The sequence below is a fragment of the Oncorhynchus tshawytscha genome, linkage group LG02 (genome assembly GCF_018296145.1).
Source record: "Oncorhynchus tshawytscha isolate Ot180627B linkage group LG02, Otsh_v2.0, whole genome shotgun sequence".
NCBI classification, from domain to species: domain Eukaryota; kingdom Metazoa; phylum Chordata; class Actinopteri; order Salmoniformes; family Salmonidae; genus Oncorhynchus; species Oncorhynchus tshawytscha.
In genome coordinates this window covers 56,547,943-56,575,696 of record NC_056430.1, presented here as the reverse complement: position 1 = coordinate 56,575,696, position 27,754 = coordinate 56,547,943, and the positions used below count along the sequence as shown (strand labels likewise).

General features: G+C 60.2%; 1 protein-coding gene across 3 annotated transcripts in view; it reads left to right on the top strand.

Moving 5' to 3' along the window:
• Nucleotides 1-27,754, top strand: part of rbl1 (retinoblastoma-like 1 (p107)) — a 69,876-nt gene that overhangs the window by 11,735 nt on the left and 30,387 nt on the right. For 2 of the 3 annotated variants that reach the window (XM_024444751.2, XM_024444743.2), the window contains exons 2-5: nt 1,774-1,907; nt 4,807-5,007; nt 25,551-25,615; nt 25,745-25,873. In XM_024444751.2, the coding sequence (XP_024300519.1) occupies nt 1,774-1,907; nt 4,807-5,007; nt 25,551-25,615; nt 25,745-25,873 (529 nt within the window). The remainder of the gene's footprint in view (nt 1-1,773; nt 1,908-4,806; nt 5,008-25,550; nt 25,616-25,744; nt 25,874-27,754) is intronic. The other variant, XM_024444757.2, reaches the window with a different exon arrangement.

Genomic DNA, 27,754 nt, shown 5'->3' with positions numbered 1-27,754 from the left:
AATAATCTTTATGGAACAAAAGGAACATTTATTGTGTAACTGGGAGTCTCGTGAGTGAAAACATCCGAAGATCATCAAAGGTAAACGATTAATTTGATTGCTTTTCTGATTTTCGTGACCAAGCTACTTGATGCTAGGTGTACATAATGTTTTGTCGAGCGATCGATCGATAAACTTACACAAACGCTTGGATTGCTTTCGCTGTAAAGCATATTTTCAAAATCTGACACTACAGGTGGATTAACAATAGGCTAAGCTGTGTTTTGCTATATTGCACTTGTGATTTCATGAATATAAATATTTTTAGTAATATTGTTTGAATGTGGCGCTATGCAATTCAGCGGTTGTTGAGGACAATTATCCCGTTAACGGGGGCCCTTCAGGGGAGGCTTGTGGGCGTCCTAGAACAAAACGTGTTTGAAACTCACCTTTCCACAGAGTGGTCTACACACTGAAATGACCCAACTGTTCGGAAGCTACAGACCAAAGTTGGCAGAAGATGCTGTACCGACTTCAGACGAGTCCCGTGGTGATTTTGGGAGTAGTAGAGCAAAACAGAGAATACCTTCCTGTTCGTGACATCTTGGCTAGGAAAAACTCCCTAGGAAGGCCAAAACCTAGGAAGAAACCTAGAGAGGAACCAGGCTATGTGGGGTGGCCAGTCCTCTTCTGGCTGTGCTGGGTGGAGATTATAACAGAACATGGCCAAGATGTTCAAATGTTCATAAATGACCAGCATGGTCGTATAATAATAATAAGGCAGAACAGTTGAAACTGGAGCAGCAGTACGGTCAGATGGACTGGGGACAGCAAGGAGTCATCATGTCAGGTAGTCCTGGGGCATGGTCCTAGGGCTCAGGTCCTCCGAGAGAGAAAGAAAGAGAGAATTAGAGAGAGCATATGTGGGGTGGCCAGTCCTCTTCTGGCTGTGCCAGGTGGAGATTTTAACAGAACATGGCCAAGATGTTCAAATGTTCATAAATGGCCAGCATGGTCAAATAATAATAAGGCAGAACAGTTGAAGCTGGAGCAGCAGCACAGCCAGGTGGACTGGGGACAGCAAGGAGTCATCATGTCAGGTAGTCCTGGGGCATGGTCCTAGGGCTCAGGTCCTCCGAGAGAAAGAAAGAGAGAAGGAGAGAATTAGAGAACGCACACTTAGATTCACACAGGACACCGACTAGGACAGGAGAAGTACTCCAGATATAACAAACTGACCCTAGCCCCCTGACACATAAACTACTGCAGCATAAATACTGGAGGCTGAGACAGGATAGTTTGGATAATAGTTTCTAGGCCAAACTGTTTGCACGCCACAGCTCTTATTGTGAGAAGACCTTTTCTTTCTTTTTTTGGGGTGGCGTCTCATGGTCTGACAAACACCGCTGTAGCTCTGCCACCTTTCACCGTAGAATCGTAAGGGCAATATCAGCAGACGTGGTGGATTGAGACAGCCCATGCAAAAAAATATATATATGTCTAGCTTAAATAGACAGATTAATGAGGATTTTTTTAAATGTTGATTTGATTTCTGCGGGGCTGCTGAACTTGTAGAAGGGTTAAAATAGTTATAAGTAGTGATGTAGCACGCACCCCTGCAGACCCTTCTGGCTGTGGTTGCCCCCAACCCTCCAAATTTGTGTATATTCATACTTTTTTACCGTATTGAAAATCATACCATCTGTGTTTCGAAATACCCCGATATATGGTATAGCATAACGCACTGTGACTTACTGTCATTTTCCATACACTTCTGACTTGTCTTTCTTTCAGGGGGAAGTAGTTCATTGGCTAGCCTGCTCTCTCTATGCAGCCTGCAGAAAGGGTTCCACACCCACTGTGGGTAAGGGGGTGATGGAAGGCAACTGTGTGTCCCTGACTCGAATTCTCAGGACGTCAAAACTGAGGTCAGTGATAAGAGGCTTGGTCCCCAAACATCCCACAATTTACAGTGCCTTCAGAAAGTATTCACACCTTTTTACTTTTTACAAACTAATAAAACATGTATTGAGTCAACCCATTTTTGTTATGGCAAGCCAAAATAAGTTCAGGAATCAACATTTGCTTAACAAGTCATATGTTGCATGGACTCAGTGCAATAATAGTGTTTAGCATTATTTTTTGTATGTCTGTACCGTGCACACAATTATTTGTAAGGTCCCTCAGCCGAGCAGGGAATTTCAAACACAGATTCAACCACAAAGACCAGGGAGGTTTTCCAATGCCTCGCAAATAATGACACCTATTTGTTTTTGGATGGTGTATCAATACACCCAATCACTACAGAGATACAGGCATCCTTCCTAACTCAGGTTGACGGAGAGGAAGGAAACCGCTCGTGGATTTCACCACGAGGCCAATGGTGACTTTGAAACAGTTAAGAGTTTTATGGCCCTGATAGGAGAACTTTGTAGTTAATACAAAAATTCTAGAACTTGCATCCTGTTTGGATCAACTCACTAGAGTAATACTGCAAAAGATGTGGGTAAGCAATTACCTTTTTTAAAACCTAATTACAAAGTGTTATGTTTGGGTCAAATTTAATACAACACATGACTGAGTACCACACTCCATATTTTCAATCATAGTGGTGGCTAAATCATGTAATGGGTATGCTAGTAATCGTTAAGGACTGGGGAGTTTCAGGATAAGAAATAAACTGAATGGAACTAAGCACAGTCAAAATCCTAGAGGATAACCTGGTTGTCTGCTTTCCACCAGACACTGGGTGATTTAATTCACTTTTCAGCAGGACAATAACCTAAAACACAAGGCCAAATCTACACTGGAGTTGCTTACCAAGAAGACAATGAATGTGGCCGAGTTAGTTTTGACTTAAATTTGCTTAAATCTATGTCAAGACTTAAATTGTTGTCTAGCGAGGATCATCAAGCAATTTGAAAGGGCTTGAATTTAGAAAATAATGGACACATTTTGTACTGTTGGGTTCTGAGAATATTAAGATATACTTAGTCATGTCACTGATGGAGAGCTTAGGTTTAGAGGGTCTACACCAGAGGTTAAGCGTTATTGGAGGAAAGTATATAGTGTGTGCAACTAAGCTAGGAATGTGTTGGGTGCAGGGAAGCGAGTACATGTGGCAGGCATTTGATAAGGGGAGACGGGTGGAGATCTTAGAAACTAACAATGTCACTGAGGGAGAGAGGGTATTTTTTTATTTTTTTAAATTTTTATTTCACCTTTATTTAACCAGGTAGGCTAGTTGAGAACAAGTTCTCATTTACAACTGCGACCTGGCCAAGATAAAGCATAGCAGTGTGAGCAGACAACACAGAGTTACACATGGAATAAACAATTAACAAGTCAATAACACAGTAGAAAACAAAGGGGGAGTCTATATACAATGTGTGCAAAAGGCATGAGGAGGTAGACGAATAGTTACAATTTTGCAGATTAACACTGGTGATAAATGATCAGATGGTCATGTACAGGTAGAGATATTGGTGTGCAAAAGAGCAGAAAAGTAAATAAATAAAAACAGTATGGGGATGAGGTAGGTGAAAATGGGTGGGCTATTTACCAATAGACTATGTACAGCTGCAGCGATCGGTTAGCTGCTCAGATAGCTGATGTTTGAAGTTGGTGAGGGAGATAAAAGTCTCCAACTTCAGCGATTTTTGCAATTCGTTCCAGTCACAGGCAGCAGAGTACTGGAACGAAAGGCGGCCAAATGAGGTGTTGGCTTTAGGGATGATCAGTGAGATACACCTGCTGGAGCGCGTGCTACGGATGGGTGTTGCCATCGTGACCAGTGAACTGAGATAAGGAGGAGCTTTACCTAGCATGGACTTGTAGATGACCTGGAGCCAGTGGGTCTGGCGACGAATATGTAGCGAGGGCCAGCCGACTAGAGCATACAAGTCACAGTGGTGGGTGGTATAAGGTGCTTTAGTGCCAAAATGGATGGCACTGTGATATACTGCATCCAGTTTGCTGAGTAGAGTGTTGGAAGCCATTTTGTAGATGACATCGCCGAAGTCGAGGATTGGTAGGATAGTCAGTTTTACTAGGGTAAGTTTGGCGGCGTGAGTGAAGGAGGCTTTGTTGCGGAATAACGTTTACATTGTCAGGATATTTTGTTGTTATCCATTAGGGATCTTCTGGGAGGAGAAGAGAGAGAGTCTGGTATCAATAACCATGACAACCTTGAGTTGGGGAGGAGTGAGTACTTTGGGTTAGAGGTCAGGTTAGATGAAGTGAGGAAGAACGGGTATCACTAAGGTTCTGTCTAGCAGCAGAGATGCATTGGCTGTTTAGTTGTGTTGGAGGAGACAGCCTAGGAGAAAGGGTTAAATATTAGTGCTTGTGTGAAATTGTTTTTTTTTTGTCTGAATACAGGTGTGTCGACCCTTTGGGAAGAATTAAACTTGGTTAAGCATATCGAGTGTCTGAGGTTGTTTACTTTGAAAAATAAGAACCTAACAGTACAATCCATGTGTGAAAAGCTTTTTAGGGACTTACCTAGAAAGACTCACAGCTGTAATCACTGCCAAAGGTGATTCTAACCACTATTGAATCCGTATCTAATGAGATATTTCTATATTTAATTTTCAATAAATTTGCAAACATTTAAAAAAAAAAACATGTTTTCACTTGGTCATTATGGGTTATTGTGTTTAGATGGGTGAGAACCCCCCCCCAATGTAATCCATTTTTAATTCAGGCTTTAACACAACAAAATGTGTAATAAGTCAAGGGTATGAATACTTTGATGGCACTTATGTGCACTATGATTCTTTCCATAACTCGTAAGTTAATGTAATTTATTTCATTCATTGGTTTCAGTTTGATTCAGTTCTTCAACAAGATGAAGAAATGGTCGGATATGTCCAACTTATCTCAGGAATTTCGGAATCGCATGGGCCGCCTGGAGAGAACCTTTGAAGTGTCAACTGTGATCTTTCGGAAGTTTGAGCCCATATTCATGGACATGTTCCAGGATCCTCAAGGGGAGCCCCCACGACAGCCTAGAAGCAGAAAACACAGGTATAGGCCTACACCTCACTCCCTCTCTAGCCCCATTTCCCTTTTCTGCCTCCGTCTGTCCTTCTCTCTCCCTCTGTCTCTCTGTTTGTCTGGCCCGCTCTGTCTGTCTGCCTCCCTTTTATTTTAGTTCTAAAATAAAGCAAGCCTTAAATAATTAGCTTAAATAAACTGTTCCATTTTGGGAAATTGCATTCACAAATTAATGTGACTGTTTTTAGTGTTTGCTGTAGTACAACAGACTCTCTGGTACACTTCTAATTTATTTAGTGCTGTTTACATTGTTCCAAACAGTCAGAAACATTGTTGTAATCAATACAGCACCTGTTTGGCACACACGATATGCACGCAGCCCTCGGTCCTTAACTTTTTTTTTTTTATCTCCAGTATTTTCCACGAGTCAAATTTAATCCAAACATCTGACTTTCCCTTTACCTCCTAAGCAACCATTTCCCTTTTCGAGTTTGTCACGTCCTCTGCATCCATTGTGTTGTCACGTGTTACGGTGTTCAGAGTTTGTTATAGGTGTTGCTCTCGGTTTGCGCAAGAAAACAATAACTGATTCAATAAATTGAATTAAGTTTTGTGCATAAGCTATGTATGAATAGCCTACAAGTAGCCTATCAACCTTCACAGTGAATGCTTTTGTTTGTTTTGTGCATATGAATTGAACAAGAACCTCCAGGCTAACGACATAACCAAATCAAATCAATCAAATTTTATTTGTCACATACACATGGTTAGCAGATGTTAATGCGAGTGTAGCGAAATGCTTGTGCTTCTAGTTCCGACAATGCGGTAATAACGAACAAGTAATCTAACTAACAATTCCCAAAAAAACTACTGTCTTATACACAGTGTAAGGGGATAAAGAATATGTACATAAGGATATATGAATGAGTGATGGTACAGAGCAGCATAGGCAAGATACAGTAGATGATATCGAGTACAGTATATACATATGAGATGAGTATGTAAACCAAGTGGCGTAGTTAAAGTGGCTAGTGATACATGTATTACATAAGGATGCAGTCGATGATATAGAGTACAGTATCTACGTATGCATATGAGATGAATAATGTAGGGTAAGTAACATTATATAAGGTAGCATTGTTTAAAGTGGCTAGTGATATATTTACATCATTTCCCATCAATTCCCATGATTAAAGTGGCTGGAGTAGAGTCAGTGTCATTGACAGTGTGTTGGCAGTAGCCACTCAATGTTAGTGGTGGCTGTTTAACAGTCTGATGGCCTTGAGATAGAAGCTGTTTTTCAGTCTCTCGGTCCCAGCTTTGATGCACCTGTACTGACCTCGCCTTCTGGATGACAGCGGGGTGAACAGGCAGTGGCTCGGGTGGTTGATGTCCTTGATGATCTTTATGGCCTTCCTGTAGCATTGGGTGGTGTAGGTGTCCTGGAGGGCAGGTAGTTTGCCCCCGGTGATGCGTTGTGCAGACCTCACTACCCTCTGGAGAGCCTTACGGTTGAGGGCGGTGCAGTTGCCATACCAGGCGGTGATACAGCCCGCCAGGATGCTCTCGATTGTGCATCTGTAGAAGTTTGTGAGTGCTTTTGGTGACAAGCCGAATTTCTTCAGCCTCCTGAGGTTGAAGAGGCGCTGCTGCGCCTTCCTCACGATGCTGTCTGTGTGAGTGGACCAATTCAGTTTGTCTGTGATGTGTATGCCGAGGAACTTAAAACTTGCTACCCTCTCCACTACTGTTCCATCGATGTGGATGGGGGGGTGTTCCCTCTGCTGTTTCCTGAAGTCCACAATCATCTCCTTAGTTTTGTTGACGTTGAGTGTGAGGTTATTTTCCTGACACCACACTCCGAGGGCCCTCACCTCCTCCCTGTAGGCCGTCTCGTCGTTATTGGTAATCAAGCCTACCACTGTGTCGTCCGCAAACTTGATGATTGAGTTGGAGGCGTGCATGGCCACGCAGTGGTGGGTGAACAGGGAGTACAGGAGAGGGCTCAGAACGCACCCTTGTGGGGCCCCAGTGTTGAGGATCAGCGGGGAGGAGATGTTGTTGCCTACCCTCACCACCTGGGGGCGGCCCGTCAGGAAGTCCAGTACCCAGTTGCACAGAGCGGGGTCGGGACCCAGGGTCTCGAGCTTGATGACGAGCTTGGAGGGTACTATGGTGTTGAATGCCGAGCTGTAGTCGATGAACAGCATTCTCACATAGGTATTCCTCTTGTCCAGATGGGTTAGGGCAGTGTGCAGTGTGGTTGAGATTGCATCGTCTGTGGACCTATTTGGGCGGTAAGCAAATTGGAGTGGGTCAAGGGTGTCAGGTAGGGTGGAGGTGATATGGTCCTTGACTAGTCTCTCAAAGCACTTCATGATGACGGATGTGAGTGCTACGGGGCGGTAGTCGTTTAGCTCAGTTACCTTAGCTTTCTTGGGAACAGGAACAATGGTGGCCCTCTTGAAGCATGTGGGAACAGCAGACTGGTATAGGGATTGATTGAATATGTCCGTAAACACACCGGCCAGCTGGTCTGCGCATGCTCTGAGGGCGCGGCTGGGGATGCCGTCTGGGCCTCCAGCCTTGCGAGGGTTAACACGTCTAAATGTCTTACTCACTTCGGCTGCAGTGAAGGAGAGACCGCATGTTTTCGTTGCAGGCCGTGTCAGTGGCACTGTATTGTCCTCAAAGCGGGCAAAAGTTATTTAGTCTGCCTGGGAGCAAGACATCCTGGTCCGTGACTGGGCTGGGTTTCTTCCTGTAGTCCGTGATTGACTGTAGACCCTGCCACATGCCTCTTGTGTCTGAGCCGTTGAATTGAGATTCTACTTTGTCTCTGTACTGGCGCTTAGCTTGTTTGATAGCCTTGCGGAGGGAATAGCTGCACTGTTTGTATTCAGTCATGTCACCAGACACCTTGCCCTGATTAAAAGCAGTGGTTCGCGCCTTCAGTTCCACACGAATGCTGCCATCAATCCACGGTTTCTGGTTAGGGAATGTTTTAATCGTTGCTATGGGAACGACATCTTCAACGCACGTTCTAATGAACTCTCACACTGAATCAGCGTATTCGTCAATGTTGTCTGACGCAATACGAAACATCTCCCAGTCCACGTGATGGAATCAGTCTTGGAGTGTGGAGTCAGCCTGGTCGGACCAGCGTTGGACAGACCTCAGCGTGGGAGCTTCTTGTTTTAGAACGACCATCTGCCGTTCACTCGCGTTCGCTCGCCGTCTCTGTCGGGCGCTCGCTCATTCGCTCGCCGTCTCTGTCGGGCGCTTGCTCGCTCGCCGTCTCTGTCGGGCGCTTGCTCGCTCGCCGTCTCTGTCGGGCGCTTGCTCGCTCGCCGTCTCTGTCGGGCGCTTGCTCGCTCGCCGTCTCTGTCGGGCGCTTGCTCGCTCGCCGTCTCTGTCGGGCGCTCGCTCGCCGTCTCTGTCTGTCGGGCGCTCGCTTGCTCGCCGTCTGTCTGTCGGGCGCTCGCTTGCTCGCCGTCTCTGTCTGTCGGGCGCTCGCTTGCTCGCCGTCTCTGTCGGGCGCTTGCTCGCTCGCCGTCTCTGTCGGGCGCTTGCTCGCTCGCCGTCTCTGTCGGGCGCTTGCTCGCTCGCCGTCTCTGTCTGTCTGTGTCTGGGCGCTCGCTCGCCGTCTCTGTCTGTCTGTCTGTTGGGCGCTCGCTCGCCGTCTCTGTCTGTCTGTGTCGGGCGCTCGCTCGCCGTCTCTGTCTGTCTGTCTGTCGGGCGCTCGCTCGCCGTCTCTGTCTGTCTGTCGGGCGCTCGCTCGCCGTCTCTAGCGGGCGCTCGCTCGCTGTGTCTAGCGGGCGCTCGCTCGCTGTCTCTAGCGGGCGCTCGCTCGCTGTCTCTAGCGGGCGCTCGCTCGCTGTCTCTAGCGGGCGCTCGCTCGCTGTCTCTAGCGGGCGCTCGCTCGCTGTCCCTAGCGGGCGCTCGCTCGCTGTCTCTAGCGGGCGCTCGCTCGCTCGCTGTCTCTGTCGGGCGCTCGCTCGCTCGCTGTCTCTGTCGGGCGCTCGCTCGCTGCTGTCTCTGTCGGGCGCTCGCTCGCTCGCTGTCTCTGTCGGGCGCTCGCTCGCTGTCTCTGTCGGGCGCTCGCTCGCTCGCTGTCTCTGTCGGGCGCTCGCTCGCTCGCTGTCTCTGTCGGGCGCTCGCTCGCTCGCTGTCTCTGTCGGGCGCTCGCTCGCTCGCTGTCTCTGTCGGGCGCTCGCTCGCTCGCTGTCTCTGTCGGGCGCTCGCTCGCTGTCTCTCTCGCTCGCTGCCTCTGTCGGGCGCTCGCTCGCTCACTGTCTCTCTCGCTCGCTGCCTCTGTCGGGCGCTCGCTCGCTCACTGTCTCTCTCGCTCGCTGCCTCTGTCGGGCGCTCGCTCGCTCACTGTCTCTGGCGCTCGCTGTCTCTGTCGGGCGCTCGCTGTCTCTGTCGGGCGCTCGCTCGCTCGCTGTCTCTGTCGCTCGCTCGCTCGCTGTCTCTGTCGGGCGCTCGCTCGCTGTCTCTGTCGGGCGCTCGCTCGCTGTCTCTGTCTGTCGGGCGCTCGCTCGCTGTCTCTGTCTGTCGGGCGCTCGCTCGCTGTCTCTGTCTGTCGGGCGCTCGCTCGCTGTCTCTGTCTGTCGGGCGCTCGCTCGCTGTCTCTGTCTGTCGGGCGCTCGCTCGCTGTCTCTGTCTGTCGGGCGCTCGCTGTCTCTAGCGGGCGCTCGCTCGCTGTCTCTAGCGGGCGCTCGCTCGCTGTCCCTAGCGGGCGCTCGCTCGCTGTCCCTAGCGGGCGCTCGCTCGCTGTCCCTGGCGGGCGCTCGCTCGCTGTCCCTAGCGGGCGCTCGCTCGCTCGCTGCCCTAGCGGGCGCTCGCTCGCTCGCTGCCTCTAGCGGGCGCTCTCTCGCTCGCTGTCTCTAGCGGGCGCTCTCTCGCTCGCTGTCTCTAGCGGGCGCTCGCTCGCTGTCTCTAGCGGGCGCTCGCTCGCTGTCTCTAGCGGGCGGGCGCTCGCTCGCTGTCTCTAGCGGGCGGGCGCTCGCTCGCTGTCTCTAGCGGGCGCTCGCTCGCTCGCTGTCTCTGGCGCTCGCTCGCTCGCTGTCTCTGGCGGGCGCTCGCTCGCGCTCGCTGGCGGGCGCTCGCTCGCTGGCGGGCGCTCGCTCGCCGGCGGGCGCTCGCTCGCTGTCTCTGTCGGGCGGGCGCTCGCTCGCTGTCTCTGTCGGGCGCTCGCTCGCTGTCTCTGTCGGGCGCTCGCTCGCTGTCTCTGTCGGGCGCTCGCTCGCTCTCTCTGTCGGGCGCTCGCTCGCTCGCTGTCTCTGTCGGGCGCTCGCTCGCTCGCTGTCTCTGTCGGGCGCTCGCTGTCTCTGTCGGGCGCTCGCTCGCTCGCTGTCTCTGTCGGGCGCTCGCTCGCTCGCTGTCGGGCGCTCGCTCGCTGTCTCTGTCGGGCGCTCGCTCGCTGTCGGGCGCTCGCTCGCTGTCTCTGTCGGGCGCTCGCTCGCTGTCTCTGTCGGGCGCTCGCTCGCTGTCGGGCGCTCGCTCGCTGTCTCTGTCGGGCGCTCGCTCGCTGTCGGGCGCTCGCTCGCTGTCTCTGTCGGGCGCTCGCTCGCTGTCTCTGTCGGGCGCTCGCTCGCTGTCTCTGTCGGGCGCTCGCTCGCTGTCTCTGTCGGGCGCTCGCTCGCTCGCTGTCTCTGTCGGGCGCTCGCTCGCTCGCTGTCTCTGTCGGGCGCTCGCTCGCTGTCTCTGTCTGTCGGGCGCTCGCTCGCTCGCTCGCTGTCTCTGTCTGTCGGGCGCTCGCTCGCTGTCTCTGTCTGTCGGGCGCTCGCTCGCTCGCTGTCTCTGTCTGTCTGTCGGGCGCTCGCTCGCTGTCTCTGTCTGTCGGGCGCTCGCTCGCTGTCTCTGTCTGTCGGGCGCTCGCTCGCTGTCTCTGTCTGTCGGGCGCTCGCTCGCTGTCTCTGTCTGTCGGGCGCTCGCTCGCTGTGTCTGTCTGTCGGGCGCTCGCTCGCTGTCTCTGTCTGTCGGGCGCTCGCTCGCTGTCTCTGTCTGTCGGGCGCTCGCTCGCTGTCTCTGTCTGTCGGGCGCTCGCTCGCTGTCTCTGTCTGTCGGGCGCTCGCTCGCTGTCTCTGTCGGGCGCTCGCTCGCTCTGTCTCTGTCTGTCGGGCGCTCGCTCGCTGTCTCGCTGTCTCTGTCGGGCGCTCGCTCGCTGTCTCGCTGTCTCTGTCGGGCGCTCGCTCGCTGTCTCGCTGTCTCTGTCGGGCGCTCGCTCGCTCGCTGTCTCTGTCGGGCGCTCGCTCGCTCGCTGTCTCTGTCGGGCGCTCGCTCGCTCGCTGTCTCTGTCGGGCGCTCGCTCGCTCGCTGTCTCTGTCGGGCGCTCGCTCGCTCGCTGTCTCTGTCGGGCGCTCGCTGTCTCTGTCGGGCGCTCGCTCGCTGTCTCTGTCGGGCGCTCGCTCGCTCGCTGTCTCTGTCGGCGAGCTCGCTGTCTCTGTCGGGCGCTCGCTCGCTGTCTCTGTCGGGCGCTCGCTCGCTGTCTCTGTCGGGCGCTCGCTCGCTGTCTCTGTCGGGCGCTCGCTCGCTGTCTGTCGGGCTCGCTGTCTCTGTCGGGCGCGGGCTCGCTGTCTCTGTCGGGCGCTCGCTCGCTGTGTCTCTGTCGGGCGCTCGCTCGCTCGCTGTCTCTGTCGGGCGCTCGCTCGCTCGCTGTCTCTGTCGGGCGCTCGCTCGCTCGCTGTCTGTCGGGCGCTCGCTCGCTGTCTCTGTCGGGCGCTCGCTCGCTCGCTGTCTCTGTCGGGCGCTCGCTCGCTCGCTGTCTCTGTCGGGCGCTCGCTCGCTCGCTGTCTCTGTCGGGCGCTCGCTCGCTCGCTGTCTCTGTCGGGCGCTCGCTCGCTCGCTGTCTCTGTCGGGCGCTCGCTCGCTCGCTATCTCTGTCGGGCGCTCGCTCGCTCGCTGTCTCTGTCGGGCGCTCGCTCGCTGTCTCTGTCGGGCGCTCGCTCGCTGTCTCTGTCGGGCGCTCGCTCGCTGTCTCTGTCGGGCGCTCGCTCGCTGTCTGTCGGGCTCGCAATCTCTGTCGGGCGCGGGCTCGCTATCTCTGTCGGGCGCTCGCTCGCTGTCTCTGTCGGGCGCTCGCTCACTCGCTCGCTGTCTCTGTCGGGCGCTCGCTCGCTGTCTCTGTCGGGCGCTCGCTCGCTGTCTCTGTCGGGCGCTCGCTCGCTGTCTCTGTCGGGCGCTCGCTCGCTGTCTCTGTCGGGCGCTCGCTCGCTGTCTCTGTCGGGCGCTCGCTCGCTGTCTGTCGGGCTCGCTATCTCTGTCGGGCGCGGGCTCGCTATCTCTGTCGGGCGCTCGCTCGCTGTCTCTGTCGGGCGCTCGCTCGCTCGCTGTCTCTGTCGGGCGCTCGCTCGCTCGCTGTCTCTGTCGGGCGCTCGCTCGCTCGCTGTCTCTGTCGGGCGCTCGCTCGCTGTCTCTGTCGGGCGCTCGCTCGCTGTCTCTGTCGGGCGCTCGCTCGCTGTCTCTGTCGGGCGCTCGCTCGCTCGCTGTCTCTGTCGGGCGCTCGCTCGCTCGCTGTCTCTGTCGGGCGCTCGCTCGCTCGCTGTCTCTGTCGGGCGCTCGCTCGCTCGCTGTCTCTGTCGGGCGCTCGCTCGCTCGCTGTCTCTGTCGGGCGCTCGCTCGCTGTCTGTCGGGCGCGGGCTCGCTATCTCTGTCGGGCGCGGGCTCGCTATCTCTTTCGGGCGCTCGCTCGCTGTCTCTGTTGGGCGCTCGCTCGCTGTCTCTGTCGGGCGCTCGCTCGCTGTCTCTGTCGGGCGCTCGCTCGCTGTCTCTGTCGGGCTCGCTATCTCTGTCGGGCGCGGGCTCGCTATCTCTGTCGGGCGCGGGCTCGCTATCTCTGTCGGGCGCTCGCTCGCTGTCTCTGTCTGTCGGGCGCTCGCTCGCTGTGTCTGTCTGTCGGGCGCTCGCTCGCTGTCTCTGTCGGGCGCTCGCTCGCTCGCTGTCTCTGTCGGGCGCTCGCTCGCTCGCTGTCTCTGTCGGGCGCTCGCTCGCTGTCTCTGTCGGGCGCTCGCTCGCTGTCTCTGTCGGGGCGCTCGCTCGCTCGCTGTCTCTGTCGGGCGCTCGCTCGCTCGCTGTCTCTGTCGGGCGCTCGCTCGCTGTCTCTGTCGGGCGCTCGCTCGCTGTCTCTGTCGGGCGCTCGCTCGCTGTCTCTGTCGGGCGCTCGCTCGCTGTCTCTGTCGGGGCGCTCGCTCGCTCGCTGTCTCTGTCGGGCGCTCGCTCGCTCGCTGTCTCTGTCGGGCGCTCGCTCGCTCGCTCGCTGTCTCTGTCGGGCGCTCGCTCGCTGTCTCTGTCGGGCGCTCGCTCGCTCGCTGTCTCTGTCGGGCGCTCGCTCGCTGTCTGTCGGGCTCGCTATCTCTGTCGGGCGCGGGCTCGCTATCTCTGTCGGGCGCGGGCTCGCTATCTCTGTCGGGCGCTCGCTCGCTGTCTCTGTCTGTCGGGCGCTCGCTCGCTGTGTCTGTCTGTCGGGCGCTCGCTCGCTGTCTCTGTCTGTCGGGCGCTCGCTCGCTGTCTCTGTCTGTCGGGCGCTCGCTCGCTCGCTGTCTCTCTGTCTGTCGGGCGCTCGCTCGCTGTCTCTGTCGGGCGCTCGCTCGCTCGCTGTCTCTGTCTGTCGGGCGCTCGCTCGCTGTCTCTGTCTGTCGGGCGCTCGCTCGCTGTCTCTGTCGGGCGCTCGCTCGCTGTCGTTTGTCGCTCGCTGTCTCTGTCGGGCGCTCGCTCGCTGTCTCTGTCGGGCGCTCGCTCGCTGTCTGTCGGGCTCGCTATGTCTGTCGGGCTCGCTATCTCTGTCGGGCGCGGGCTCGCTATCTCTGTCGGGCGCGGGCTCGCTATCTCTGTCGGGCGCTCGCTCGCTGTCTCTGTCGGGCGCTCGCTCGCTGTCTCTGTCGGGCGCTCGCTCGCTGTCTCTGTCGGGCGCTCGCTCGCTGTCTCTGTCGGGCGCTCGCTCGCTCGCTGTCTCTGTCTGTCTGTCGGGCGCTCGCTCGCTCGCTGTCTCTGTCGGTCGGGCGCTCGCTCGCTGTCTCTGTCTGTCGGGCGCTCGCTGTCTCTGTCGGGCGCTCGCTCGCTGTCGGGCGCTCGCTCGCTGTCGGGCGCTCGCTGTCTCTGTCGGGCGCTCGCTCGCTGTCTCTGTCGGGCGCTCGCTCGCTGTCTCTGTCGGGCGCTCGCTCGCTCGCTGTCTCTGTCGGGCGCTCGCTCGCTGTCTGTCGGGCGCTCGCTCGCTCGCTGTCTCTGTCGGGCGCTCGCTCGCTCGCTGTCTCTGTCGGGCGCTCGCTCGCTCGCTGTCTATGTCGGGCGCTCGCTCGCTGCCTCTGTCGGGCGCTCGCTCGCTCGCTGCCTCTGTCGGGCGCTCGCTCGCTCGCTGTCTCTGTCGGGCGCTCGCTCGCTGTCTCTGTCTGTCGGGCGCTCGCTCGCTCGCTGTCTCTGTCTGTCGGGCGCTCGCTCGCTGTCTCTGTCGGGCGCTCGCTCGCTGTCTCTGTCTGTCGGGCGCTCGCTCGCTGTCTCTGTCTGTCGGGCGCTCGCTCGCTGTCTCTGTCTGTCGGGCGCTCGCTCGCTGTCTCTGTCTGTCGGGCGCTCGCTCGCTCGCTGTGTCTGTCTGTCGGGCGCTCGCTCGCTGTGTCTGTCGGGCGCTCGCTCGCTGTGTCTGTCGGGCGCTCGCTCGCTGTCTCTGTCTGTCTGTCTGTCGGGGCGCTCGCTCGCTCGCTGTCTCTGTCTGTCTGTCGGGCGCTCGCTCGCTGTCTGTCGGGCGCTCGCTCGCTGTCTGTCGGGCGCTCGCTCGCTGTCTCTGTCGGGCGCTCGCTCGCTCGCTGTCTCTGTCGGGCGCTCGCTCGCTCGCTGTCTCTGTCGGGCGCTCGCTCGCTCGCTGTCTCTGTCGGGCGCTCGCTCGCTCGCTGTCTCTGTCGGGCGCTCGCTCGCTCGCTGTCTCTGTCGGGCGCTCGCTCGCTCGCTGTCTCTGTCGGGCGCTCGCTCGCTGTCTCTGTCGGGCGCTCGCTGTCTGTCGGGCTCGCGGTCTCTGTCGGGCGCGGGCTCGCTATCTCTGTCGGGCGCGGGCTCGCTGTCTCTGTCGGGCGCTCGCTCGCTGTCTCTGTCGGGCGCTCGCTCGCTGTCTCTGTCGGGCGCTCGCTCGCTGTCTCTGTCGGGCGCTCGCTCGCTGTCTCTGTCGGGCGCTCGCTCGCTGTCTCTGTCGGGCGCTCGCTCGCTGTCTCTGTCGGGCGCTCGCTCGCTGTCTGTCGGGCTCGCTGTCTCTGTCGGGCGCGGGCTCGCTATCTCTGTCGGGCGCTCGCTCGCTGTCTCTGTCGGGCGCTCGCTCGCTGTCTCTGTCGGGGCGCTCGCTCGCTCGCTGTCTCTGTCGGGCGCTCGCTCGCTCGCTGTCTCTGTCGGGCGCTCGCTCGCTGTCTCTGTCGGGCGCTCGCTGTCTCTGTCGGGCGCTCGCTCGCTGTCTCTGTCGGGCGCTCGCTCGCTCGCTGTCTCTGTCGGGCGCTCGCTCGCTCGCTGTCTCTGTCGGGCGGGCGCTCGCTCGCTGTCTCTGTCGGGCGGGCGCTCGCTCGCTGTCTCTGTCGGGCGCTCGCTCGCTCGCTGTCTCTGTCGGGCGCTCGCTCGCTCGCTGTCTCTGTCGGGCGCTCGCTCGCTCGCTGTCTCTGTCGGGCGCTCGCTCGCTCGCTGTCTCTGTCGGGCGCTCGCTCGCTGTCTCTGTCGGGCGCTCGCTCGCTGTCTGTCGGGCTCGCGATCTCTGTCGGGCGCGGGCTCGCTATCTCTGTCGGGCGCGGGCTCGCTATCTCTGTCGGGCGCTCGCTCGCTGTCTCTGTCGGGCGCTCGCTCACTCGCTCGCTGTCTCTGTCGGGCGCTCGCTCGCTGTCTCTGTCGGGCGCTCGCTCGCTGTCTCTGTTGGGCGCTCGCTCGCTGTCTCTGTCGGGCGCTCGCTCGCTGTCTGTCGGGCTCGCTATCTCTGTCGGGCGCGGGCTCGCTATCTCTGTCGGGCGCTCGCTCGCTGTCTCTGTCAGGCGCTCGCTCGCTGTCTCTGTCGGGCGCTCGCTCGCTCGCTGTCTCTGTCGGGCGCTCGCTCGCTGTCTCTGTCGGGCGCTCGCTGTCTCTGTCGGGTGCTCGCTCGCTGTCTCTGTCGGGCGCTCGCTCGCTCGCTGTCTCTGTCGGGCGCTCGCTCGCTCGCTGTCTCTGTCGGGCGCTCGCTCGCTGTCTCTGTCGGGCGCTCGCTCGCTCGCTCGCTGTCTCTGTCGGGCGCTCGCTCGCTGTCTGTCGGGCTCGCGATCTCTGTCGGGCGCGGGCTCGCGATCTCTGTCGGGCGCGGGCTCGCTATCTCTGTCGGGCGCTCGCTCGCTGTCTCTGTCGGGCGCTCGCTCGATATCTCTGTCGGGCGCGGGCTCGCTCGCTGTCTCTGTCGGGCGCGGGCTCGCTCGCTGTCTCTGTCGGGCGCGGGCTCGCTCGCTGTCTCTGTCGGGCGCTCGCTCGCTCGCTGTCTCTGTCGGGCGCTCGCTCGCTCGCTGTCTCTGTCGGGCGCTCGCTCGCTGTCTCTGTCGGGCGCTCGCTCGCTCGCTGTCTCTGTCGGGCGCTCGCTCGCTGTCTCTGTCGGGCGCTCGCTCGCTGTCTGTCGGGCTCGCTATCTCTGTCGGGCGCGGGCTCGCTATCTCTGTCGGGCGCGGGCTCGCTATCTCTGTCGGGCGCTCGCTCGCTGTCTCTGTCGGGCGCTCGCTCGCTGTCTCTGTCGGGCGCTCGCTCGCTGTCTCTGTCGGGCGCTCGCTCGCTCGCTGTCTCTGTCGGGCGCTCGCTCGCTCGCTGTCTCTGTCGGGCGCTCGCTCGCTCGCTGTCTCTGTCGGCGCTCGCTCGCTGTCTCTGCTGTCGGGCGCTCGCTGTCTCTGTCGGGCGCTCGCTCGCTGGGCGCTCTCTGTCGGGCGCTCGCTCGCTGTCTCTGTCGGCGCTCGCTCGCTGTCTCTGTCGGGCGCTCGCTCGCTGTCTCTGTCGGGCGCTCGCTCGCTGTCGGGCGCTCGCTCGCTCTCTCTGTCGGGCGCTCGCTCGCTCGCTGTCTCTGTCGGGCGCTCGCTCGCTCGCTGTCTCTGTCGGGCGCTCGCTCGCTCGCTGTCTCTGTCGGGCGCTCGCTCGCTGTCTGTCTGGGCGCTCGCTCGCTCGCTGTCTCTGTCTGTCGGGCGCTCGCTCGCTCGCTGTCTCTGTCTGTCGCTCGCTCGTCTCTGTCTGTCGGGCGCTCGCTCGCTGTCTCTGTCTGTCGGGCGCTCGCTCGCTGTCTCTGTCTGTCGGGCGCTCGCTCGCTGTCTCTGTCTGTCGGGCGCTCGCTCGCTGTCTCTGTCTGTCGGGCGCTCGCTCGCTGTCTCTGTCTGTCGGGCGCTCGCTGTCTCTGTCTGTCGGGCGCTCTCTGTCTCGTCTGTCGGGGCGCTCGCTCGCTGTCTCTGTCTCGCTGTCTGTCTGTCGGGCGCTCGCTCGCTGTCTCTGTCTGTCGGGCGCTCGCTCGCTGTCTGTCGGGCGCTCGCTCGCTGTCTCTGTCGGGCGCTCGCTCGCTGTCTCTGTCGGGCGCTCGCTCGCTGTCTCTGTCGGGCGCTCGCTCGCTCGCTGTCTCTGTCGGGCGCTCGCTCGCTCGCTGTCTCTGTCGGGCGCTCGCTCGCTCGCTGGGCGCTCGCTCGCTCTCTCTGTCGGGCGCTCGCTCGCTCGCTGTCTCTGTCGGGCGCTCGCTCGCTGTCTCTGTCGGGCGCTCGCTGTCTCTGTCGGCGCTCGCTGTCTGTCGGGCTCGCTCGCGGTCTCTGTCGGGCGCGGGCTCGCTGTCTCTGTCGGGCGCGGGCTCGCTGTCTCTGTCGGGCGCTCGCTCGCTGTCTCTGTCGGGCGCTCGCTCGCTGTCTCTGTCGGGCGCTCGCTCGCTGTCTCTGTCGGGCGCTCGCTCGCTGTCTCTGTCGGGCGCTCGCTCGCTGTCTCTGTCGGGCGCTCGCTCGCTCGCTGTCTCTGTCGGGCGCTCGCTCGCTCGCTGTCTCTGTCGGGCGCTCGCTCGCTGTCTCTGTCGGGCGCTCGCTGTCTCTGTCGGGCGCTCGCTCGCTGTCTCTGTCGGGCGCTCGCTCGCTCGCTGTCTCTGTCGGGCGCTCGCTCGCTCGCTGTCTCTGTCGGGCGGGGCGCTCGCTCGCTGTCTCTGTCGGGCGGGCGCTCGCTCGCTGTCTCTGTCGGGCGCTCGCTCGCTCGCTGTCTCTGTCGGGCGCTCGCTCGCTCGCTGTCTCTGTCGGGCGCTCGCTCGCTCGCTGTCTCTGTCGGGCGCTCGCTCGCTCGCTGTCTCTGTCGGGCGCTCGCTCGCTCGCTGTCTCTGTCGGGCGCTCGCTCGCTGTCTCTGTCGGGCGCTCGCTCGCTGTCTGTCGGGCTCGCGATCTCTGTCGGGCGCGGGCTCGCTATCTCTGTCGGGCGCGGGCTCGCTATCTCTGTCGGGCGCTCGCTCGCTGTCTCTGTCGGGCGCTCGCTCACTCGCTCGCTGTCTCTGTCGGGCGCTCGCTCGCTGTCTCTGTCGGGCGCTCGCTCGCTGTCTCTGTTGGGCGCTCGCTCGCTGTCTCTGTCGGGCGCTCGCTCGCTGTCTGTCGGGCTCGCTATCTCTGTCGGGCGCGGGCTCGCTATCTCTGTCGGGCGCTCGCTCGCTGTCTCTGTCAGGCGCTCGCTCGCTGTCTCTGTCGGGCGCTCGCTCGCTCGCTGTCTCTGTCGGGCGCTCGCTCGCTGTCTCTGTCGGGCGCTCGCTGTCTCTGTCGGGTGCTCGCTCGCTGTCTCTGTCGGGCGCTCGCTCGCTCGCTGTCTCTGTCGGGCGCTCGCTCGCTCGCTGTCTCTGTCGGGCGCTCGCTCGCTGTCTCTGTCGGGCGCTCGCTCGCTCGCTCGCTGTCTCTGTCGGGCGCTCGCTCGCTGTCTGTCGGGCTCGCGATCTCTGTCGGGCGCGGGCTCGCGATCTCTGTCGGGCGCGGGCTCGCTATCTCTGTCGGGCGCTCGCTCGCTGTCTCTGTCGGGCGCTCGCTCGATATCTCTGTCGGGCGCGGGCTCGCTCGCTGTCTCTGTCGGGCGCGGCTCGCTCGCTGTCTCTGTCGGGCGCGGGCTCGCTCGCTGTCTCTGTCGGGCGCTCGCTCGCTCGCTGTCTCTGTCGGGCGCTCGCTCGCTCGCTGTCTCTGTCGGGCGCTCGCTCGCTGTCTCTGTCGGGCGCTCGCTCGCTCGCTGTCTCTGTCGGGCGCTCGCTCGCTGTCTCTGTCGGGCGCTCGCTCGCTGTCTGTCGGGCTCGCTATCTCTGTCGGGCGCGGGCTCGCTATCTCTGTCGGGCGCGGGCTCGCTATCTCTGTCGGGCGCTCGCTCGCTGTCTCTGTCGGGCGCTCGCTCGCTGTCTCTGTCGGGCGCTCGCTCGCTCGCTGTCTCTGTCGGGCGCTCGCTCGCTCGCTGTCTCTGTCGGGCGCTCGCTCGCTCGCTGTCTCTGTCGGGCGCTCGCTCGCTCGCTGTCTCTGTCGGGCGCTCGCTCGCTGTCTCTGTCTGTCGGGCGCTCGCTGTCTCTGTCGGGCGCTCGCTCGCTGTCGGGCGCTCGCTCGCTGTCGGGCGCTCGCTGTCTCTGTCGGGCGCTCGCTCGCTGTCTCTGTCGGGCGCTCGCTCGCTCGCTGTCTCTGTCGGGCGCTCGCTCGCTGTCTGTCGGGCGCTCGCTCGCTCGCTGTCTCTGTCGGGCGCTCGCTCGCTCGCTGTCTCTGTCGGGCGCTCGCTCGCTCGCTGTCTATGTCGGGCGCTCGCTCGCTGCCTCTGTCGGGCGCTCGCTCGCTCGCTGCCTCTGTCGGGCGCTCGCTCGCTCGCTGTCTCTGTCGGGCGCTCGCTCGCTGTCTCTGTCTGTCGGGCGCTCGCTCGCTCGCTGTCTCTGTCTGTCGGGCGCTCGCTCGCTGTCTCTGTCGGGCGCTCGCTCGCTGTCTCTGTCTGTCGGGCGCTCGCTCGCTGTCTCTGTCTGTCGGGCGCTCGCTCGCTGTCTCTGTCTGTCGGGCGCTCGCTCGCTGTCTCTGTCTGTCGGGCGCTCGCTCGCTCGCTGTGTCTGTCTGTCGGGCGCTCGCTCGCTGTGTCTGTCGGGCGCTCGCTCGCTGTGTCTGTCGGGCGCTCGCTCGCTGTCTCTGTCTGTCTGTCTGTCGGGCGCTCGCTCGCTCGCTGTCTCTGTCTGTCTGTCGGGCGCTCGCTCGCTGTCTGTCGGGCGCTCGCTCGCTGTCTGTCGGGCGCTCGCTCGCTGTCTCTGTCGGGCGCTCGCTCGCTCGCTGTCTCTGTCGGGCGCTCGCTCGCTCGCTGTCTCTGTCGGGCGCTCGCTCGCTCGCTGTCTCTGTCGGGCGCTCGCTCGCTCGCTGTCTCTGTCGGGCGCTCGCTCGCTCGCTGTCTCTGTCGGGCGCTCGCTCGCTCGCTGTCTCTGTCGGGCGCTCGCTCGCTGTCTCTGTCGGGCGCTCGCTGTCTGTCGGGCTCGCGGTCTCTGTCGGGCGCGGGCTCGCTATCTCTGTCGGGCGCGGGCTCGCTGTCTCTGTCGGGCGCTCGCTCGCTGTCTCTGTCGGGCGCTCGCTCGCTGTCTCTGTCGGGCGCTCGCTCGCTGTCTCTGTCGGGCGCTCGCTCGCTGTCTCTGTCGGGCGCTCGCTCGCTGTCTCTGTCGGGCGCTCGCTCGCTGTCTCTGTCGGGCGCTCGCTCGCTGTCTGTCGGGCTCGCTGTCTCTGTCGGGCGCGGGCTCGCTATCTCTGTCGGGCGCTCGCTCGCTGTCTCTGTCGGGCGCTCGCTCGCTGTCTCTGTCGGGCGCTCGCTCGCTCGCTGTCTCTGTCGGGCGCTCGCTCGCTCGCTGTCTCTGTCGGGCGCTCGCTCGCTGTCTCTGTCGGGCGCTCGCTGTCTCTGTCGGGCGCTCGCTCGCTGTCTCTGTCGGGCGCTCGCTCGCTCGCTGTCTCTGTCGGGCGCTCGCTCGCTCGCTGTCTCTGTCGGGCGGGCGCTCGCTCGCTGTCTCTGTCGGGCGGGCGCTCGCTCGCTGTCTCTGTCGGGCGCTCGCTCGCTCGCTGTCTCTGTCGGGGCGCTCGCTCGCTCGCTGTCTCTGTCGGGCGCTCGCTCGCTCGCTGTCTCTGTCGGGCGCTCGCTCGCTCGCTGTCTCTGTCGGGCGCTCGCTCGCTCGCTGTCTCTGTCGGGCGCTCGCTCGCTGTCTCTGTCGGGCGCTCGCTCGCTGTCTGTCGGGCTCGCGATCTCTGTCGGGGCGCGGGCTCGCTATCTCTGTCGGGCGCGGGCTCGCTATCTCTGTCGGGCGCTCGCTCGCTGTCTCTGTCGGGCGCTCGCTCACTCGCTCGCTGTCTCTGTCGGGCGCTCGCTCGCTGTCTCTGTCGGGCGCTCGCTCGCTGTCTCTGTTGGGCGCTCGCTCGCTGTCTCTGTCGGGCGCTCGCTCGCTGTCTGTCGGGCTCGCTATCTCTGTCGGGCGCGGGCTCGCTATCTCTGTCGGGCGCTCGCTCGCTGTCTCTGTCAGGCGCTCGCTCGCTGTCTCTGTCGGGCGCTCGCTCGCTGTCTCTGTCGGGCGCTCGCTGTCTCTGTCGGGTGCTCGCTCGCTGTCTCTGTCGGGCGCTCGCTCGCTCGCTGTCTCTGTCGGGCGCTCGCTCGCTCGCTGTCTCTGTCGGGCGCTCGCTCGCTGTCTCTGTCGGGCGCTCGCTCGCTCGCTCGCTGTCTCTGTCGGGCGCTCGCTCGCTGTCTGTCGGGCTCGCGATCTCTGTCGGGCGCGGGCTCGCGATCTCTGTCGGGCGCGGGCTCGCTATCTCTGTCGGGCGCTCGCTCGCTGTCTCTGTCGGGCGCTCGCTCGATATCTCTGTCGGGCGCTCGGCTCGCTCGCTGTCTCTGTCGGGCGCGGGCTCGCTCGCTGTCTCTGTCGGGCGCGGGCTCGCTCGCTGTCTCTGTCGGGCGCTCGCTCGCTCGCTGTCTCTGTCGGGCGCTCGCTCGCTCGCTGTCTCTGTCGGGCGCTCGCTCGCTGTCTCTGTCGGGCGCTCGCTCGCTCGCTGTCTCTGTCGGGCGCTCGCTCGCTGTCTCTGTCGGGCGCTCGCTCGCTGTCTGTCGGGCTCGCTATCTCTGTCGGGCGCTCGCTCGCTATCTCTGTCGGGCGCGGGCTCGCTATCTCTGTCGGGCGCTCGCTCGCTGTCTCTGTCGGGCGCTCGCTCGCTGTCTCTGTCGGGCGCTCGCTCGCTCGCTGTCTCTGTCGGGCGCTCGCTCGCTCGCTGTCTCTGTCGGGCGCTCGCTCGCGCTGTCTCTGTCGGGCGCTCGCTCGCTGTCTCTGTCGGGCGCTCGCTGTCTCTGTCGGGTGCTCGCTCGCTGTCTCTGTCGGGCGCTCGCTCGCTCGCTGTCTCTGTCTGGCGCTCGCTCGCTCGCTGTCTCTGTCTGTCGGGCGCTCGCTCGCTGTCTCTGTCGGGCGCTCGCTCGCTCGCTCGCTGTCTCTGTCGGGCGCTCGCTCGCTGTCTGTCGGGCTCGCGATCTCTGTCGGGCGCGGGCTCGCGATCTCTGTCGGGCGCGGGCTCGCTATCTCTGTCGGGCGCTCGCTCGCTGTCTCTGTCGGGCGCTCGCTCGATATCTCTGTCGGGCGCGGGCTCGCTCGCTGTCTCTGTCGGGCGCTCGCTCGCTCGCTGTCTCTGTCGGGCGCGGGCTCGCTCGCTGTCTCTGTCGGGCGCTCGCTCGCTCGCTGTCTCTGTCGGGCGCTCGCTCGCTCGCTGCTGTCTCTGTCGGGCGCTCGCTCGCTGTCTCTGTCGGGCGCTCGCTCGCTCGCTGTCTCTGTCGGGCGCTCGCTCGCTGTCTCTGTCGGGCGCTCGCTCGCTGTCTGTCGGGCTCGCTATCTCTGTCGGGCGCGGGCTCGCTGTCTCTGTCGGGCGCTCGCTCGCTGTCTCTGTCGGGCGCTCGCTCGCTGTCTCTGTCGGGCGCTCGCTCGCTGTCTCTGTCGGGCGCTCGCTCGCTCGCTGTCTCTGTCGGGCGCTCGCTCGCTCGCTGTCTCTGTCGGGCGCTCGCTCGCTCGCTGTCTCTGTCGGGCGCTCGCTCGCTCGCTGTCTCTGTCGGGCGCTCGCTCGCTCGCTGTCTCTGTCGGGCGCTCGCTCGCTCGCTGTCTCTGTCGGGCGCTCGCTCGCTCGCTGTCTCTGTCGGGCGCTCGCTCGCTGTCTCTGTCGGGCGCTCGCTGTCTCTGTCGGGTGCTCGCTCGCTGTCTCTGTCGGGCGCTCGCTCGCTGTCTCTGTCGGGCGCTCGCTCGCTGTCTCTGTCGGGCGCTCGCTCGCTCGCTGTCTCTGTCGGGCGCTCGCTCGCTCGCTGTCTCTGTCGGGCGCTCGCTCGCTGTCTGTCGGGCTCGCGATCTCTGTCGGGCGCGGGCTCGCTGTCTCTGTCGGGCGCGGGCTCGCTATCTCTGTCGGGCGCTCGCTCGCTGTCTCTGTCGGGCGCTCGCTCGCTATCTCTGTCGGGCGCTCGCTCGCTGTCTCTGTCGGGCGCTCGCTCGCTATCTCTGTCGGGCGCGGGCTCGCTCGCTGTCTCTGTCGGGCGCGGGCTCGCTCGCTGTCTCTGTCGGGCGCGGGCTCGCTCGCTGTCTCTGTCGGGGCGCTCGCTCGCTCGCTGTCTCTGTCGGGCGCTCGCTCGCTCGCTGTCTCTGTCGGGCTGCTCGCTCGCTCGCTGTCTCTGTCGGGCGCTCGCTCGCTGTCTCTGTCGGGCGCTCGCTCGCTGTCTCTGTCGGGCGCTCGCTCGCTGTCTGTCGGGCTCGCTATCTCTGTCGGGCGCGGGCTCGCTATCTCTGTCGGGCGCTGGGCTCGCTATCTCTGTCGGGCGCTCGCTCGCTGTCTCTGTCGGGCGCTCGCTCGCTGTCTCTGTCGGGCGCTCGCTCGCTCGCTGTCTCTGTCGGGCGCTCGCTCGCTCGCTGTCTCTGTCGGGCGCTCGCTCGCTCGCTGTCTCTGTCGGGCGCTCGCTCGCTCGCTGTCTCTGTCGGGCGCTCGCTCGCTCGCTGTCTCTGTCGGGCGCTCGCTCGCTCACTGTCTCTGTCGGGCGCTCGCTCGCTGTCTCTGTCGGGCGCTCGCTCGCTGTCTCTGTCGGGCACTCGCTCGCTGTCTGTCGGGCTCGCTGTCTCTGTCGGGCGCGGGCTCGCTATCTCTGTCGGGCGCTCGCTCGCTGTCTCTGTCTCTGGGCGCTCGCTCGCTGTCTCTGTCGGGCGCTCGCTCGCTGTCTCTGTCGGGCGCTCGCTCGCTGTCTCTGTCGGGCGCTCGCTCGCTGTCTGTCGGGCGCTCGCTCGCTGTCTCTGTCGGGCGCTCGCTCGCTGTCTCTGTCGGGCGCTCGCTCGCTCGCTGTCTCTGTCGGGCGCTCGCTCGCTCGCTGTCTCTGTCGGGCGCTCGCTCGCTCGCTGTCTCTGTCGGGCGCTCGCTCGCTCGCTGTCTCTGTCGGGCGCTCGCTCGCTGTCTCTGTCGGGCGCTCGCTCGCTGTCTCTGTCGGGCGCTCGCTCGCTCGCTGTCTCTGTCGGGCGCTCGCTCGCTCGCTGTCTCTGTCGGGCGCTCGCTCGCTGTCTCTGTCGGGCGCTCGCTCGCTGTCTCTGTCGGGCGCTCGCTCGCTGTCGGGCTCGCTATCTCTGTCGGGCGCGGGCTCGCTATCTCTGTCGGGCGCGGGCTCGCTGTCTCTGTCGGGCGCTCGCTCGCTGTCTCTGTCGGGCGCTCGCTCGCTGTCGGGCTCGCTATCTCTGTCGGGCGCGGGCTCGCTATCTCTGTCGGGCTCGCTGTCTCTGTCGGGCGCTCGCTCGCTGTCTCTGTCGGGCGCTCGCTCGCTGTCTCTGTCGGGCGCTCGCTCGCTGTCTCTGTCGGGCGCTCGCTCGCTGTCTCTGTCGGGCGCTCGCTCGCTGTCTCTGTCGGGCGCTCGCTCGCTGTCTCTGTCGGGCGCTCGCTCGCTGTCTCTGTCGGGCGCTCGCTCGCTGTCTCTGTCGGGCGCTCGCTCGCTCGCTGTCTCTGTCGGGCGCTCGCTCGCTCGCTGTCTCTGTCGGGCGCTCGCTCGCTCGCTGTCTCTGTCGGGCGCTCGCTCGCTGTCTCTGTCGGGCGCTCGCTCGCTCGCTGTCTCTGTCGGGCGCTCGCTCGCTGTCTCTGTCGGGCGCTCGCTCGCTCGCTGTCTCTGTCGGGCGCTCGCTCGCTCGCTGTCTCTGTCGGGCGCTCGCTCGCTCGCTGTCTCTGTCGGGCGCTCGCTCGCTCGCTGTCTCTGTCGGGCGCTCGCTGTCTCTGTCGGGCGCTCGCTGTCTCTGTCGGGCGCTCGCTCGCTCACTGTCTCTGTCGGGCGCTCGCTCGCTGTCGGGCGCTCGCTTGCTGTCGGGCACTCACTCGCTGTCTCTGTCGGGCGCTCGCTCGCTGTCTCTGTCGGGCGCTCGCTGGCTATCGGGCGCTCGCTGTCTGTCGGGCGCTCGCTCATTCGCTCGCTGTCTCTCTGTCAGTCGGGCGCTCGCTCGCTGTCTCTGTCAGTCGGGCGCTCGCTGTCTGTCACTCTCTTTACCAAAGATCTCATCACTTTTGAAATATTAATTGCATGTTTCAGACGCTTGCATGAAATGCTACCTATGACATCCCATAACGGAAACCCTATCTCCCCTCTCACTATGTTAGGCGCCTGCCCTGTCACGTCAGCGATGTATTCAAATTCTGCTGGACCCTGTTTGTGTACACTAAAGGTAAGCTAGGAAATGTAATCAGTTTTCTTTAGCATGTTTTAACCATTGCGGGAAATTCTGTTTAATTTAACCCAATGCATTCAGTCCCACCTATTAGTGACATCATCTACTCCCCAATTGTGATTGTAGGAAATTTCCGTATGATTGGCGATGACTTGGTGAACTCATACCACCTCCTGCTCTGCTGCTTGGACTTGGTGTTTGGAAATGCCCTGCTATGCTCCAACAGGAAAGACCTTGTCAACCCACTTTTCAAAGGTAGCAAGCTGTAATTGACGTAAAAGTAGGAATGGACGAAATGGCAAATAAATTATCACTAAATAGATTTAACATTTTTCATTCGATAATGATAATTATCACGATATTAATCAAATAATGTTTACAAGGTGCATGTCCGCTTCAGACTCAAGAATGCCTGAACAAACCAAAGGCTTTAATTTTTCTTATTGTCACCCGAAAGACAGCGAGCGAGCGCCCGACAGACAGAGACTGCGAGAGAGCGAGCGCCCGACAGAGACAGCGAGCGAGCGCCTGACAGACAGAGAGAGCGAGCGCCCGACATTCACTATTTCCAAAAACATCCAGTGATTTTGCATAGCCACATCATTCAAGAGAAATACTGATCATAAATGTAGATGATAATAATAATGATAATACAAGTTATACACATGGAATTACAGATATACCTCTCCTTAATGCAACCGCTGTGTCTGATTTCAAAAAAACTTTGCGGAATCAGCAAACCATGCAATAATCTGAGACGGCGCTCAGAATAATTAGTCACAATAGCCGCCATGTTGGCGTCAACATAAACAAGAAATTACATGATAAATATTCCCTTTGATCTACATCAGAAAGCACTCCAGGAATCCCAGGTCCACAATAAATGTTTGTTTTGTTCGATTATGTCCAAATACCTTCTTTTGTTAGTGCGTTTGGTATACATATCCAAATGCTCATTCTGGTCAGCGTTACGTTGGACAAAAACTTCAAAAAGTTATATTACAGGTCGAAGAAACATTTCAAACTAAGTACAGAATCAATCATTAGGATGTTTTTAACATATAGCTTCAATAAAGTTCCAACCGGAGTATTCCTTTGTGTCTTCATGAGCAATGGAACGCAAGTGGATACCATGAGGAATAAGCGTGATCAGAAAATGGCTGACTGCCAGACACCTGATAGATTCTGCTCTCATTCACTCCCACAACACAGTAGTCTCATTCAAATTTCTATAGATGGTTGACATCTAGTGGAACATCATTAATATCTCAAGGGGATTTCATTGGGAACTGTGGTGAATACATACAAATCTCAGATTTCTCACTTCCTGTTTTGATTTCTCCTCAGGATTTTGCCTGCCAAACGAGTTCTGTTATACTCACAGACATCATTCAAACAGTTTTAGAAACTTTGGATTGTTTTCTATCCAATACTACTAATAGTAATATGCATATATTAGCAACTGAGACTGAGGAGCAGGCCGTTTACTTTGGGCATCTTATTCATCGAAGCTACTCAATACTGCCCCCCAGCCATAAGAAGTTAATGCAAGAACAAGAAATTGGTTGAAAAACGAGTTTTAATGACTCCAACCTAATTGTATGTTAACTTCCAACTTCAACTGTACATCTCTATAGGTGGGAGCTAAGTTCTGGGTCTTGTCACTGGACAAGATGTGTGAAATGGCTTTCTCCTGCTCCAGTGCTCTTTGTACCATCTTTTGACGTGATCCCCACCTGGTAGGCTGCTCTGTCACCAACTGGTGCTGTTCTAGGTTGTTCTTTTTGAGCAACTGCCAGGTATCTTCTTTTTCCACGAATAGGAAAAGGCACCGACCACTTTCTTACACACTACAATTGCTCGATCCAGTCGTTTTTTTATCTACCCACGCTCTGAGAAATCACAATCGGTTTAGTTATGTAATATTTAACTTAATCAGTTGATGAACCAATCACTTCAATATACACAATTGACAAAGTTACCTACCAATGGCCAAGTGCAGACGAAGTCCAAAAACATTGCAGTCTGGTCCATTTGTTGATTTGAGCGGCCTTCACCACGTTCGCACCACTATCCGTTGTAATGTAGACCTGTCTGTCTTGACTGAGTTCCCAGGAGACGAGAGTGTTAATGAGC